The sequence below is a fragment of the Elgaria multicarinata genome, chromosome 2, assembly GCF_023053635.1.
Source record: "Elgaria multicarinata webbii isolate HBS135686 ecotype San Diego chromosome 2, rElgMul1.1.pri, whole genome shotgun sequence".
In the NCBI taxonomy this organism is placed as follows: domain Eukaryota; kingdom Metazoa; phylum Chordata; class Lepidosauria; order Squamata; family Anguidae; genus Elgaria; species Elgaria multicarinata.
The window spans coordinates 13245088-13258941 of record NC_086172.1 but is presented as its reverse complement, the minus strand read 5'-3'; the positions used below and the strand labels follow the sequence as shown (position 1 = coordinate 13258941).

General features: G+C 44.1%; 1 protein-coding gene across 7 annotated transcripts in view; it reads right to left on the bottom strand.

The window, feature by feature from the left end:
- Positions 1–13854, bottom strand: part of LOC134392056 (UDP-glucuronosyltransferase 1-6-like) — a 41772-nt gene that overhangs the window by 9070 nt on the left and 18848 nt on the right. The window contains exons 1-2 of one of the 7 annotated variants that reach the window (XM_063116047.1): positions 5105–5474; positions 1157–1738 (exon numbers count right to left, since the gene is read on the bottom strand). The exons of 3 other annotated variants lie outside the window; for them this stretch is intronic. In XM_063116047.1, the coding sequence (XP_062972117.1) occupies positions 1157–1738; positions 5105–5386 (864 nt within the window). In that variant the 5' untranslated portion in view covers positions 5387–5474. Of the gene's footprint in view, positions 1–1156; positions 2048–4522; positions 5475–13854 lie in introns of those variants that run through there. 3 more of the 7 variants (XM_063116046.1, XM_063116042.1, XM_063116041.1) reach the window with 3 other exon arrangements.

Sequence of the window (13854 nt, the reverse complement as noted above, 5' to 3'; positions counted from 1 at the left end):
CCAATCTTCAGAGGCAGCTAGAAAGAAAATAACATTTGGTGGTAAAATATTTCAGCCGCAAGGGGCATGCTTTTGCTCTGTTTTCTTGGTGGGGGGATGCATCAATTAAATCAGGAATACAAAACTATAATATTGATTTAGAACATAAATTACAACATACTAGTATGTGACCATACTATCCTTAGGAATTAGATCATGTTTCAATCTAGTGCAATAGTCACTGTAGATTACTCCATTTTGACTTATTAGAAAGGATTATGTATTTTCTAGAGCAACAACAACTTTGTAAAAAAATGAGTTGAATTGTTTTTTGCAGCTAACAAGAATTGCATATATGACATTTTAATTATTACACTGCAAGCATTTTACATCATGGGTATATTCTACAGCTCAATAATATTAACTTTAACTTCCTGATACCACTTATGTTAGAACATTAGAATCATTTAACTATGCTTTTTATACAAACCCACAATAAATTCAAATTCAGTTGTGCTGTCAGAAGAACCAATCCGCTTCAGCCCATAATAGAAAAGAACGGCTGTCCTGGGTCAAACTAAAGGTCCTCTCAGCCTCTCACTTCATCTTGAAGTGCCCTGTTATTTCAGGATTCGTAACAGCAGATAACATTAAGGGAGCTATCCATACCCTGCTAGGGTATTAGGCGTCAAGGTATTATACAAGCATGAAGACAGGTGCCAGGAGCCTCTTACTTAATTATTAGTGTGGATTTATTTTTGAATAGCCAGCAATATTCCAGTTCTGTAGAAATACACACACACACACACACACACACACACACCAGCTTGCTACTCCAAAGAGGCTCACAACCTAGAGAATAAAGACAGGATATTATTTTTCATTTCTATTATTTCTTTCATTCCTTTATTTACCCATTACTATTTCTACATGGAGCTCAGAAGTCAAGAGTGTACTTGGGATTTATTTTAATTGTTGTTGTTTTTAATTTGCTGCTCAGTAATCACATTGTATCCCCTAGTTCTGTAATTAATTAATAATTATAATTAATTAAGGGTTAATGGCGGTTTGTCATGCCTCCTCCAGTCTGCTAGAATATCTAAATTTTAATCCCTTGTAACTTTCCACTTTTAAGATGGAGCTTTGAAAAGTATAGGTAACTGGAAAAAGACTCAACCTGAGTTAGTGGACTCTCCGTTGCACAGTTTATACCTCCAATGAAGACCATGTTGGGCATGATAGGCCTGGGATATTCAAACACAAAGTCATAGCGCAGAAGCCAAATGGATGCTTGACTATAAAGCTCTGCTACTGACATATCTCGGTGCAAGAATTCCTTGCTCAGGACTTCATAGGGTGAATAAAGAAGATAACAAATCATGAATTCCAGAGAGCTGGCTAAAACATTCTTCACTCTCTGATTAAATGTCATGTGATCTGTATAGCCTGTGAAGAATTTGGGGACGAGTGAAAGTGGGTTTGGACACTGAGTTGCCTCAAAGTCTAAGCCACATGGAATTCCACGTAAGTAGTAAACTGAAGGAAGGGATAAATACTCAGCCAAGATCTGTCCACATGGACTCACGGGATCCATAAATACAACATCAAAACTGTTTTCTTCCAGGTAAGTAAGGAGTTCTCTGTCGTGCAAAAGCTGCTTGCAGTTATTGAAGAAAAGCATTGTAATATTTCTTATTTTTGCAAACATCTCAGTCATTTTTGCCAGGAAAGGTTGGTGTGCAAAAATTTTGTGGCCAAGCTTTCGGTATTCCGTTTTCAAGTATTCCGTTGTGTAAGGTACAACAAATGTCTTCATTGTGTAATGTCCAGATGGCTTCATCCACAAGTTTACATCTGGGGCGACAACTACTACTTGATGTCCTCTCTCCTGAAGGTGTTCCATAACTGGATGGATACTGAGCCAGTGACTGCCATCCACAGGTATTACCAATACCTTCCCTGCATCCAAAAAGCTCCAGAAAAAGAAAGTAAGTAAAAGCCGTACAGGGAGTTGGCAAATGTCCTGACACTTGGAAGTTTTCTTCCCCATTGCGCTCAACGAGTGTAAAAAAACCATTGTAAACAACACACGAAACCAAGGCCTTCTGTGAACCTTCAGCACTTTCTTCTCTTGTAAATATTTGTTTTCCTCTGCACATTTACAAAGGCACAACTAAGTTTTAAAACATGATCAAAGGTTAGCTGTGTAAACCAAGCTTGACGGTTAACTTGGTCTGCCACAAATTCAGCAATACGGCTGGAAACAAAGAGGACAGATTCGCTTTACTGGTTCTTCGCAAAAACAATGGGCAGTATTCAGTGGGTCCCTTATGCACCTGACGATTCCTTTGCGCCCTGCCAATTCCTTACCACATATGGCTTAAAGATTTAGTACTTGCGGGGCAACACTTGTTTCTGGAGTGGGGCAGGTTAGCAGAGCTTGAATGTGGGAGCTCCACCAACCTGACCTGATCCATAATAAAGAGTGTTTCTGCTCATTTCAAGGCTTCCTCTAGAAAGCCTTAAATTTCAATTTTATTTATTTATTTATTACATTTTTATACCACCCAATTGCTGAAACTCTCTGGCTGGTTCACAAAAATTGCGTAAGTGGTGAGTCCCTTGGGACCCACCACTTGCCAAAAAGCATCAGTGGGGCAGAGTTAGATACTGTCCATATTGTTATATGGACACTGTATTCAATTTATTTTAATACTGTTTAATAAAAATGATAAGAATAAACAATCATTTAGCACATTAAGTGCAGTTGGGCAGGAGGAGGTTAATGGGCCAGAAGGACTGCTTAACATTGATCAAAAGTGCTTCCCATGTCTAGGGTGACCATATGAAAAGGAAGACAGGGCTCCTGTATCTTTAACAATTGTAGAGAAAAGGGATTTTCAGCAGATGCCATTTGTATGCATACAGCATCTGGTGAAATTCCCTCTTCATCGCAATAGTAAAAGCTGCAGGTGCCCTCCTTTCTTTTGTATCTTATGTCAAGAGGGCAGGACTCCTGCAGCTTTGACTGTTATGATGAAGACAAAACTTTACAAGGAGCTACATGCATTCAAATAACCCCTGCTGAAATTCCCTTTTCTATACAACTGTTAAAGATACAGGAGCCCTGTCCTCCTTTCCATATGGTCACCCTATGGTCATCTTGCCCAACCCATGACAGTATAAAGGAGGTCTGGGAAAGAATGTGTATCAACATGGGTCCCTCATGGCAAAACACAAAAAGAGCTTGATTTGAACCAAGGTTTAGTCCCCCCAGACCTGTGAAGTATCAATACAGAGAATGCCTCTAAGCATGGCTAGAGTGTATTTCATCAAACACCGAGTAACCACCACTAGCCCCAAATGTATCTCATTAAAAGTTAAGCACAGAGACAGACACCCTGTCCAGTACACCATAGTTACTCTCTTTTCACGACAGTAAGTGTCACTGCTTCATAGATGCATCAGCTCTGCAGATGTTAACATACGCTGAAAACCATGCCAGCTAGAAGACACTGCTGTTGCACCACGTCCTGCTTGTGGCCACTGTGTGAACAGGATGCTGGACTAGATGGACCATTGGTCTGATCCACCATGGCTTTTCCTATGATCTTAGCCAGCTAGCTGGAAAATGTCTTCCTTGGGGGCTATTCAGATGTCTTCTTTGCCACAGGCTGGCTTCAAATCTGCATGGCATCAGTAAGATGATGCAGCCGCAGATTCAAAGCCACCCTGGGACAAAGAGCTGAAAATGCATGGCTAAAAAGGCAGGGAATTTCCCCAACTTTTCCAGCCAGAGTGAGAGCAGCCCGGCTCTTCCACCAGTCTGTCCTCGCTCAGGGGCTGCTCTGGATCTGCTTTGGGGGCATTCCCGGTGGATGGCAAACCATAATTGGTCGCTGTTTGCCTGGGCAGAGGGAGGGGGCAGGCCAGCAAGTAGAATGGATGCCAGAGCATCCCACGCTGCGTTACTGTGGGGAGGAAATTTCATTTTCTTTCCGCAAGCTGCCACTGCCTCCTCCTCCTAAAACAAATTATGTTCTCCCCCCTCCGAACTGCTGCCACTGCCTCCTCCTCCTCCTCAAATATCCCCCCCAATTGCTGCTGTTGTTGCCTCCTCCTCGCCCTACTTTCAGGGAAGGATGGGGGAGGGGCAGATCACAGCCATAAACCCCACGCTTCCTCCTTGGTGTGGGGATTATCTGGTGCAATCTTGCAGGAGCGAAAGCACTGGGTTTTGGGGGAATGTGGTGCCAACTTGGTGCTGTGAAGATAGCGCCCATCCCCGGTCTTTCACAGCTGCATATCAAAGCTAGGGTCACTTTGAAGCCTGATAACAAACCTGATAAGATAAAGGGCTTAACATTCTTAATTCTAACAACAGTCATGCTGTTAGTGTGCATAAAAATATGTAATACTGCCTCATAACACAGCCACTGGAGCAAACCTAATGCCCATGTAGTGATATAATTCACACAGGAATATGATAATGGAAGCGACAGACAGGCCTATAAATTGGAAAATATATAACAATGTTACAAACCTTGGATAATGGGCTCGTCCGCGCACAATTAATGCCTCCAATGAAGAACATGTTGGGCATCACGGGCCTGGGGAAGTTGAATACAAAATCATATCTCAACAGCCAAATGGATGCTTTACTAAAAAGCTCCAGGACCGTAATCTTCCTCTGCAGAAACTCAGATGCAAGTTGTTCATAATTTGCCAAAAATAAGTGACAAAATAAAAAATTTAAGGTTTTGGCTAAGACATTCTTCACACGCTCAGTAAATGTCATCCGATCAGAATAAGCTGTAAAGCCCTGCGGGATATAAGAATCAGGGCTTGGACACTGAGCCGCTTGGAAGTCTAGAGAGCACGGGAGTCCACGCAAGAAGTACACCGTGGGCAAGGAGAGATATTCAGCAAGGATTGGAGCACAAGGAAACACAGGGTCTGAAAATATGGCATCAAAGTTGCTCTCCTGGAGAAATTGGATTAGTTCTGTGTCATATAAAAAATGCCTACAAGCAGAAGCATGCAGGGCAGTAGCTTTAGAAATTTGTGTAAATATTCCAACAATACTCTCCAGATACGTTAAATTCTTAAAAAAACCGCTACTCGCTTGATGGAAAAGGTTGTCCAAGCATTCCTGGGTGTAAGGCACCGAATATGTTCTTACATTAAAGGGCTCAGATTTCTTCATGAGGAATGTGGTTTCTGGCATCACCACCACAACCTCGTGTCCCCTTTGCATGAGCTCCTCTATGACCACTCGCATGCTAAGCCAGTGACTTCCATCCTGTGGCACCACCAACAGCTTCTTACTCTCGACAAAATGCCCTAAACAGAACCAACAGGTAAGCCCAAAAGCTACTTGACAGCAGGAATTCAGCCATGCCATCATGGTATCGAGGGCCCTTCAACTGGTTTTAAGGATACTCATTACATGTTTTGTATATAATGTAGGAAAGAAGATATTGTAGACTATAATATCGTACAGCCTATAAAATCACTGGATCTTAAGTAACTAGTAAATGTTTAATAAATGTCTTCCAGTGAACCTAGAAATTTATCTACCTTGGATATACAGGCTATCTGTGTATCCAAGGCCATTAAATAGTTAACTGCTAACAGAGTTTACATTGTTTATTAACAAAATACCTTCAGCAGAGATGATTCAGCACTGCAATGTAATTTGATTCTGTGCCTCCTGGAGATCACACAAGTTCATAAGCACCTTCTGAAGACACTAAAGATGAGTCAAGCAAGGGTAAAGCATCTGCCACCCTCTGAGATTGCCATTTCTTTAGCTGTGCATCAGGATCTCTTGAGTGGGGAGGCAAAAGCCACCCCTCCTGCCCCAGGGCTTGTTGCCCCAGTTTAGCCAACAGCACCAGAATGGTGCTTTTTCCTGGTCTGTGGGGAAACATGGATGGAGCTCCCTGGAGCTTCATGGAGATGGCAGAGGGCCAACTGTTTTAAAATAATGATGAAAAAAGAAGGTTTCACTTAGATGAAGCATTTCCACTTAAGAAGGCTGTCCTCCTTGAACCATCAGATATAAGAGCCTCTTCTTATTTTTATTCAGTTGTGTGACATGAAAGCTTTCAAATGGTGGTATCCAGGGTATCCCTTCTTTGTGTTATGTCAGGTTCAGAGATTATGATAACAATGACAATTGAATGTCCCACCCTTCCCCTAAGAAGCTCGAGATGGGGTGCATGGTTCTCTCCCCTGCCCCTGCCATTTCTCCGGTGGAGGTCACTCACGTCCAAGGCCTGACAATCTCACACACAAATGAAGATGGGGGATCTCAGCAGAGGCCTGGGCTCCCTCTGTAAGCCCCACTCCCAACTGGAGATAGCAGTGGGGGTTTCCCCTCCCTAATGGGGAAAGGCGTGGAGCAGGCACAACCACCCCAACCAAGGTGCAGCGTAGATGGACTTCACCAGGCATCTCAGCCAGGGAGCCTTTGGTGAATGTGAGCTCCCCACAGCCAGGAAGCAGGGCTTTTCCCCACCTGTGCACATCCAAGCTGGGTCCTGTCTGAGGTACGGGTGGAGGAGCAAGTGTGGTGTAGTGGTTAGGGTGTTGGACTGAGAGTCAGGAGATCTGGGTTCTAGTCCCCACTCGGCCATGGAAACCCACTAGGTGACTCTGGGCCAGTCACAGACTCTCAGCCCAGCCTACCTCATGGGGTTGTTGTTGTGAGGATAAAATGGAGAAGAGAAGGATTATGTACGCCGCCTTGGGTTCCTTAAGGAGGAAAAGAAGGCGGGATATAAATGCAATAAATAAATAGATAGAAGAGCACACTTCCATTTGGTGCCTCAGCAATGGAGGAAGGAAGCCAGTCAAGTCTCCTTCGCTCTGAAGGAGTGACGAGGACTGAACTGCTTCACTCTGCTCCCCCACTCCTGTGTTCCCCATATGGGACACAAAGCAGGAATGGAAGCCACCTCGGTCCTCTTCACTCTTCTGTTGCCTTACAAAGGAGAGGCCCATCTACACAGAGACGCTTTCCAACACGATGGAGTGTAAAACCACATTTTCATCAAAATGGTTTTGCTCTTCCTGTGGCACAAGCAGACCATTAAAGCAGCACATGAAAGAAAAGAAAAGGTACTGCTTTTGCATGGCAAACTGCACGAGAAACGGCATGAGTGCAGGCATAGGTGGGTGAAGACACACGGCATCAACAAGTTTCCTTTAAGGAAAAAGTCATTAAACGCAAGCGAACATCTGCTTCTCTTGAAAAGCGAAGTGCAGTGGAAGTGGAAGTCAATGGGAGGGACTTCTGAGTTGACACGTTTAGGAGGCTTCCTCGCCCCTCTCTCCGCTCCATGCTGTGCTAAGTTAGTACCTTGGGAATTAATTCTGAGTAGGCATGTTTCAAGGCAGAATTGGGAAAAAAATCATCTCAAAGCAACGTTCTGACTTTAAGGCACATGTGGGGAAAAGCGAAGCACCATCATGTGCAGGCCCGCTCCTCCAGCTGTGATGCAACTACCCCCTTCCTCCTATCAGCATTGCACACACATCCACACCAGTTGGGACCAAAGTCAGTATCGCTAATTGAGGTCACACAGACTCCCAAACTACAATGAAGCCCGCACAATAGGAAAATCAGCCACAAAACCACTGTGCAAAAATGTGGGTTTTATGGCATGAAAACCCACATCTGCTGAAGAGGGGGGATGTCATGTGCCATGACATTGTGTGAGGCACAGTAGCACCAGAGTAAATCTCCCATGCAGATGGGGCTGAGAAGCGAAGAGGACTGAGTCAGCTCAGCCTGAAGGGTGGGTCTAAGGTGAAATCTACCCCCAGGCCCCAAACAATTCTACACTCCTATGTTAGACACATGGGGAATTACATACGAATAGTAGCATTTCCCTTCAGCTCTTTCCTTGAAATCTGCCTAAAATATTACCAAATTAATTCAGCTGGTTTTCACGAGGTTCCTCTTGGCCTTCTTTCATCTCCTTAATTTTTTAAGTCTCTGAATTTTCAAATTCTCTGGAATAAAGCTGGAAACTAGATGAAGTAGCTTATTTTTCTCAAGACATTGCCTCTAGTGCTATTAGATTTCATTCTGCCAAGCACATTCAGGTAAGTATAGGTCCAGCTCTTCTGTACTGATACCAAGGACAATGGGGCAAATGGAGGTAAACTTAGGGTGACCATATGACCGGATTTGCCCAGATTTTTGATGGCAAATCCGGGAGGGGAAATCCGGATTTTTTTCCGAAGAGCAGCTCTAATGGGAATTAACAAAAATGCTTATAACTCCGTCATTTTTTAAGATAAAGACTGTAATGTAACACACAAAGCATAGCAAAAGCTTCAAAGTACAGCAAAACCTACAAAAGTAGGAGTGAGTGAAGTTAATTTCAGATACATTGAATCTCTCACTTGTTCTTTATTTCAGTGATTTTAACATTAAGATGTTATGTAGAACAGATTTGTCTTAAATGTGTGCTGTAAAATCAGACATGTGACCAAGGCTATGTTTGGGTGGGCACGCCCCCTTGGTACTGGACACGCCCCCTTTGGGGCGACCATGTTGTCCTCCTTTTTGGTTTCCAAAATATGGTCACCCTAGGTAAACCCTTCGAAACAAATAGGACTACAGGTGGAGCTAAGGTGAGTCTTTTTTGTTAGTACACTTATGCAATAGAAATTGCACATTAACTGGACCCAAGGCAAGAACACTATACAGAGTAACCTTTACGTTCAGTCTCTTTTAACCTGCCAACCTGCAAACATCCGAACACACTCTTGTGACCTCAGTGGACTTTGGAGACAAATGAAATACCAGAGGTTTTAGGGTTCAGTGCATGCCACTGACAAAGCAATAACACAGCCAGGATAATACATTTGATAAGACTATTAAACTTGGATCAGGGAGGCCAAGGTTTGTATTTGACTTCATTCATTGGGTCTTCACAATCTTTCAACCTCATTTAACTGTCAAGTGGAAATCACAGAGCTCGAGGGTGGCTTGAAATCCATCTAGTCCAAGCCCGTTTGATGCAAAATAAAAATAAAATCCAGAGCTACAGCATTCCCAACGTGTGGCTCTATACACTATAGTAACAGCATGCATCAATGACAGGATTTGGTTAGGCCTCAGTTTGGTAATTCCATTGTGGAGCCTGTCTATTTCAACCAGGAAACTGGCTTTAGAGTTCTGAAGCTTCATGCCTGTCCATTGACTATCATCAGAAACCAACAAATACTGATAAACCATTTTTATTTTTATTTATTGTTTTTTGACATTTTTGGAAGGCGTTTGTTGGAAGGCAATGGGGGAGGAGCAAAGAGGACTGAGCTGCTTAGCCTTGCTCCCCCACCCCTGTGTTCCCCAAAATGGCAAGTACAAGGCAGGATCAAAGACGCCCCAGTTGCCTTCACTCCTCTGTTGCCTTACAATGGAGGGGCCCATCTACACAGACACACACGATTCAATCATTTTCATCAAAATAGATTTACTCCTCCTATGACACGCAGTAAATTAAAGTGACATATACAAAAGAAGAAGAAAGAACCACTTTTGTATGGCCTTAGTTCAGGCATATGTGGATGGAGTTTTGTGGCATCAACAACTTTCTTTTAAGAAAAAATGCCCTTAACCTTTAGCTAAGGTCCACTTTTCTGGAAAAGCACAGTGCAGTGAAGGTCAGTGGAGTAGAGAGCAGGGTCAGCAGAGGCTGAGCCAAGGGAGTCAACAGAGGTATAGCAGTCTTTTGAGTCTGTAAAAGCCAGCAATCAATTTCACAGAAAGAGAAAAATGAGGCACATGTGTATGCACAAAGGACAGGATGGGGAAATCACACAGTTACACAAGATCTTTCCTTTTGACCTACATTTTCCTCTTCCAGCAACAACACCCATTCCACAGAGAATCAAGTGATCATAAGTGCACAGTGGGGAAAGGGGGATAGAGAATTCACAAACCACACAAAATTATGATGTCGTTGTTGGTCATTATGATATCCTCAGAGTCAGGATAGAATTTAGGCCATGATGTGCCCTGGGCTAGCCTTCTGTGCCCCCAGTATTGAACTCAAACACAACATTTGTGTATACACACACAGTCAGAAATGTGCAATAATAATGCAAAAACATTTTTCACTACATGTTTTAGAGGAAATCATCTTTCATATTTTCTGGGAAGCAAAAGAATAATCTCTCTTCCATGGAAACAAGCACAAACTTCCCCTCTTACAGTACACAGGCACAGAAACAAACACACATTGAAATGCTCCCACTCGCTCTCTCAAACACACACACACACACACACACACACACACACACACACACACATTCAAGAAAGAGACAGCCAAGGAGGAGACACACCTACATAGCCAGTGTGGGCCCAGTACATTTTGCTGCCTGAGAAGGACCAGCAAATATCTCCCATTTTTTCACTGGATAATCTGGGACAATCACTACCTCGGGGGGAAATGTAAAAAATCAAAAAAATCAATGGATGACCCAATTCAATTCAAATTTGGTATGCTTAAAGCTCTATCTAATATCTATTACTGTGCTAATTTTGGTGTCTTTATCTTTAAAGCTTACGCAGATGTAAGCATTTCTTTAAAATCCTGCTCCTGCGCCCCAGTGGCAGCTCGGAAGATACGCTCAAAAAGTAGGGGCTAAATACGGCGTATCTTTTGGCTTTATTGCATAATTAAGGCAGGATGCACAGAAGTACTTCACAATCAAAGCAGATTATAAAGTGGAAAACTTTATAAGTCCTTTGCATGCAATTTGCAGTGATTGCACAGTATAACGCTGGTGTGATAAAGCTCATATATAGGACTAAGTTGCTAGAAGGTTAAACAATGCATAATAAGGAAGAATCAATTCCTCCACGCCATGCATGCTTATAGGAACTTCCTCACAAATTTACAAGAATATATGGCTTTCTTTGGATTATTCAACATGTGGTAGTTTTACATTCATTATATGCATTATAATTCTTTCATATTTTCTGTGCTCTTTAGTAGGGCTGTGCACAGCCCCCTTCCGAACCGCTTCAGATCCCGATCCAGAACTGGATCCGGAGAGAGATCCAGAGGTCCGGATCAAAATTCGGCGCCCATTTTGCCCTCCCCTTCCCCATTTACTTGCCTCTGCAGTGGACGGTGGAGGCAGGTAAGTGGGGAAAGGGGGACAAAATGGGGACCAAATAAGCGCCCTCCCCCCTTACCTGGCTCCACTATCCGCCACCGGTGTACTACGGAGCCAGGTACGGACCCCATCCCCATTACCTGGCTCTGCCACCGTCGCCACACGGACTGCGGCGGCGGCAGAGCAGCCAGGTAAGCCCCCCTCCACCAAGCCCCCCTTCCCCACTTACATGACTCCGCCGTCATCACTGCATGGACTGCGGCGGCAGCAGAGCCAGGTAAGCCCCCCTCCCCCACTTATATGACTTCGTCGCGGTCCGGGCGGCAGCTTCAACTGACGCTGAGGCCTAAGGCCGGAAATAGGCACGGCCTGTTTCTGGCCATAGGCCTCGGTGTCAGTTGAAGCCACCGCCTGGACCGCAACAGACCCAGGTAAGCCCCCCTCCCCCCTTACCTGGCTCCAAAGCTTCAGATCAGTCCAAATCGCTTCGGACCACTCCGGTCCTCCCCTGATCCGCTCCAGAACTGGGCTTTGGAGGTCTGGATTGGTTCCCGCTCCGCTCTGGATCCGTGGATCCGTAACGGAGCGGAGCACACCCCTACTCTTTGGAAGCTTTTACCGTGCTTCAGTGTGAACAAGAGTCATTAGGAGGGTGTTTTAGAATAGCAAGAGGCCCAGCTGCATTGAAGATAGAAGGCATTTTTGTCTGTTGCTGTTTGTGGAACTCCCTCCCTAATACTGCTATCTTTTTGGTGCTAGGTGAAGTCTTTTTTATTCTTTTGAGCTTTTAAGCGCGTTTTAAATGTTTTGAATCTGTTGGTTTGTTTTTTTCTGCTGTCTTAATATTGCTTTATTGTTTGATGTTTATGACCAGCATCCAATGGGCTCCTCCCACGAGTGGCCTTTCCCACTGATTCTGTTGCAAAAACGTGACTCACCACTTGCGCAGCGAAGATTTAATCTTTTTTATATAAGGCCTGAAATGAGAGAAAATGCTCGTTTCTGGATTGGAACAGGTTGGCAGCAACCCTTTATGCACTCTCCGCTGACTCGCCCCATTCCAGAAGCCAGAGTTTCCGCTCATGTCTGGTTGCTCCCAAAAGCACTAAAGTTTAAACCTCACTTTCCAGAATGCTGCCTTTTGGAAAGTGAAAGAAATATTTATTATACCCAAACAAAAAATGAAAAAAGGTTAATCGTGAGAATATTCATAATGGATATTGTGGAATCAGAAGCACTTCCTCTTTATATCCAGATTTGCTTGAAATGGGGTTGGTCCATCAGTGGCACACAAAGCAAGAAAAGCAGAGCATACAGCACCTAAAAATATACTTTACTTAAAGTCCAGAGGTGCTGCTCAACAAATGGGAGGGGCTTGTTTCCTGTTCCTGTCCAGGTCCCTTCCCCCTGCTGCTGCTGCGTTCCTATGAATGAGAACTGCACGCTAGATACTAGGACTGGGACAGCAACACCTTCACAATTCTGGAGGTTTTTTGAATGAAAAAGGAAGACTAGATACTCTGCCTAGCAAAAGCAATAATTGTGCATTTGTGGAGGCTACGAATAGCCTGGTAGCAAGTTTATGAATTCAACAGGCAGGCTACTTATTTTGATAGATGCAGTGGGAGGGGGAGGGAATGGGGGAGGGAAGCCCCACCCTTTAACCACATCACTGCCACATCACAGAGGCATGCCCAGGACTTAACGTGAAGGGTAATGGAGTAACTTTGTGAAAAATACAGGCTAAAAGAACTTTCAGAAAATGTGGCTTTTCAAGAGGGAAGCTCCTGTTTGGCTGCAGATTGGAGACAATGTCATGTGTCAAAATGACGTCAAACTACTCTTCCTCCACACTAAATTGCTGGTGTAAATTGGCTCCAGGTTTTCTTTCTAGTTACTGTGTTTTGCTTTTAGTCCCAAGGATTTTCTCAACCAATCAGGGATCTCACTGTAAACAGTTGATATTGCAAGGCCCATCAGATGTGACTGTATGAAGACCTCATTGAAGCCTCCCACAGCTTACCTTTGAGGGAATTCAGCCCTGAATGGGAAAAGATGCCTCCTCACCCTTGGTTTAAACTAGGAAGCTAGGAAGTCCTTGGTTCAAGCCCCACCTCACTCGTCAACTGAGTGGGTGGCCACAGGAAAGCCAGTGTGAATCAGCCCCTACTGCAAGAAGGGGTTGATTATATTACTCTTCTTACACAGCTACTATAAGGATTCCTGAGATCATCACTTAGGAAAAGGAGAGCCTAGCCCCATCTCAACCTGCCTGCACTCTAAAATCATGTGATGAAGGCCTCCTGTGTCTGCCTCAACCAAGAATATTTATTTAAAACATTTATATCCCACCCTATATCAATAAGATCTCAGGGCGGCATACAGACAAATAGGGCCTTTTCAGTGGTGGTGCCACTATCTTGGAATGCCGTTCCGAAGGTGTCTTACTCTTGCCTGAATGGGCAGACCGCTCTGATTTCTGAACCCTCTGTTTAAAGGGTGCCAATCCTTTAGGATGGCACTCAGAGCCAGTGTGCTATTGTGGCTAAGGTGTTGGACTGGGAGTCGGCAGATCCGGGTTCTAGTCCCCACTCGGCCATGGAAACCCACTGGGTGACTTTGGGCCAGTCACAGACTCTCAGCCCAACCTACCTCACAGGGTTGTTGTTGTTGTGAGGATAAAATAGAGAGAAGGAGGACTATGTACGCCGCCTTGGGTTCCTTGGTGGA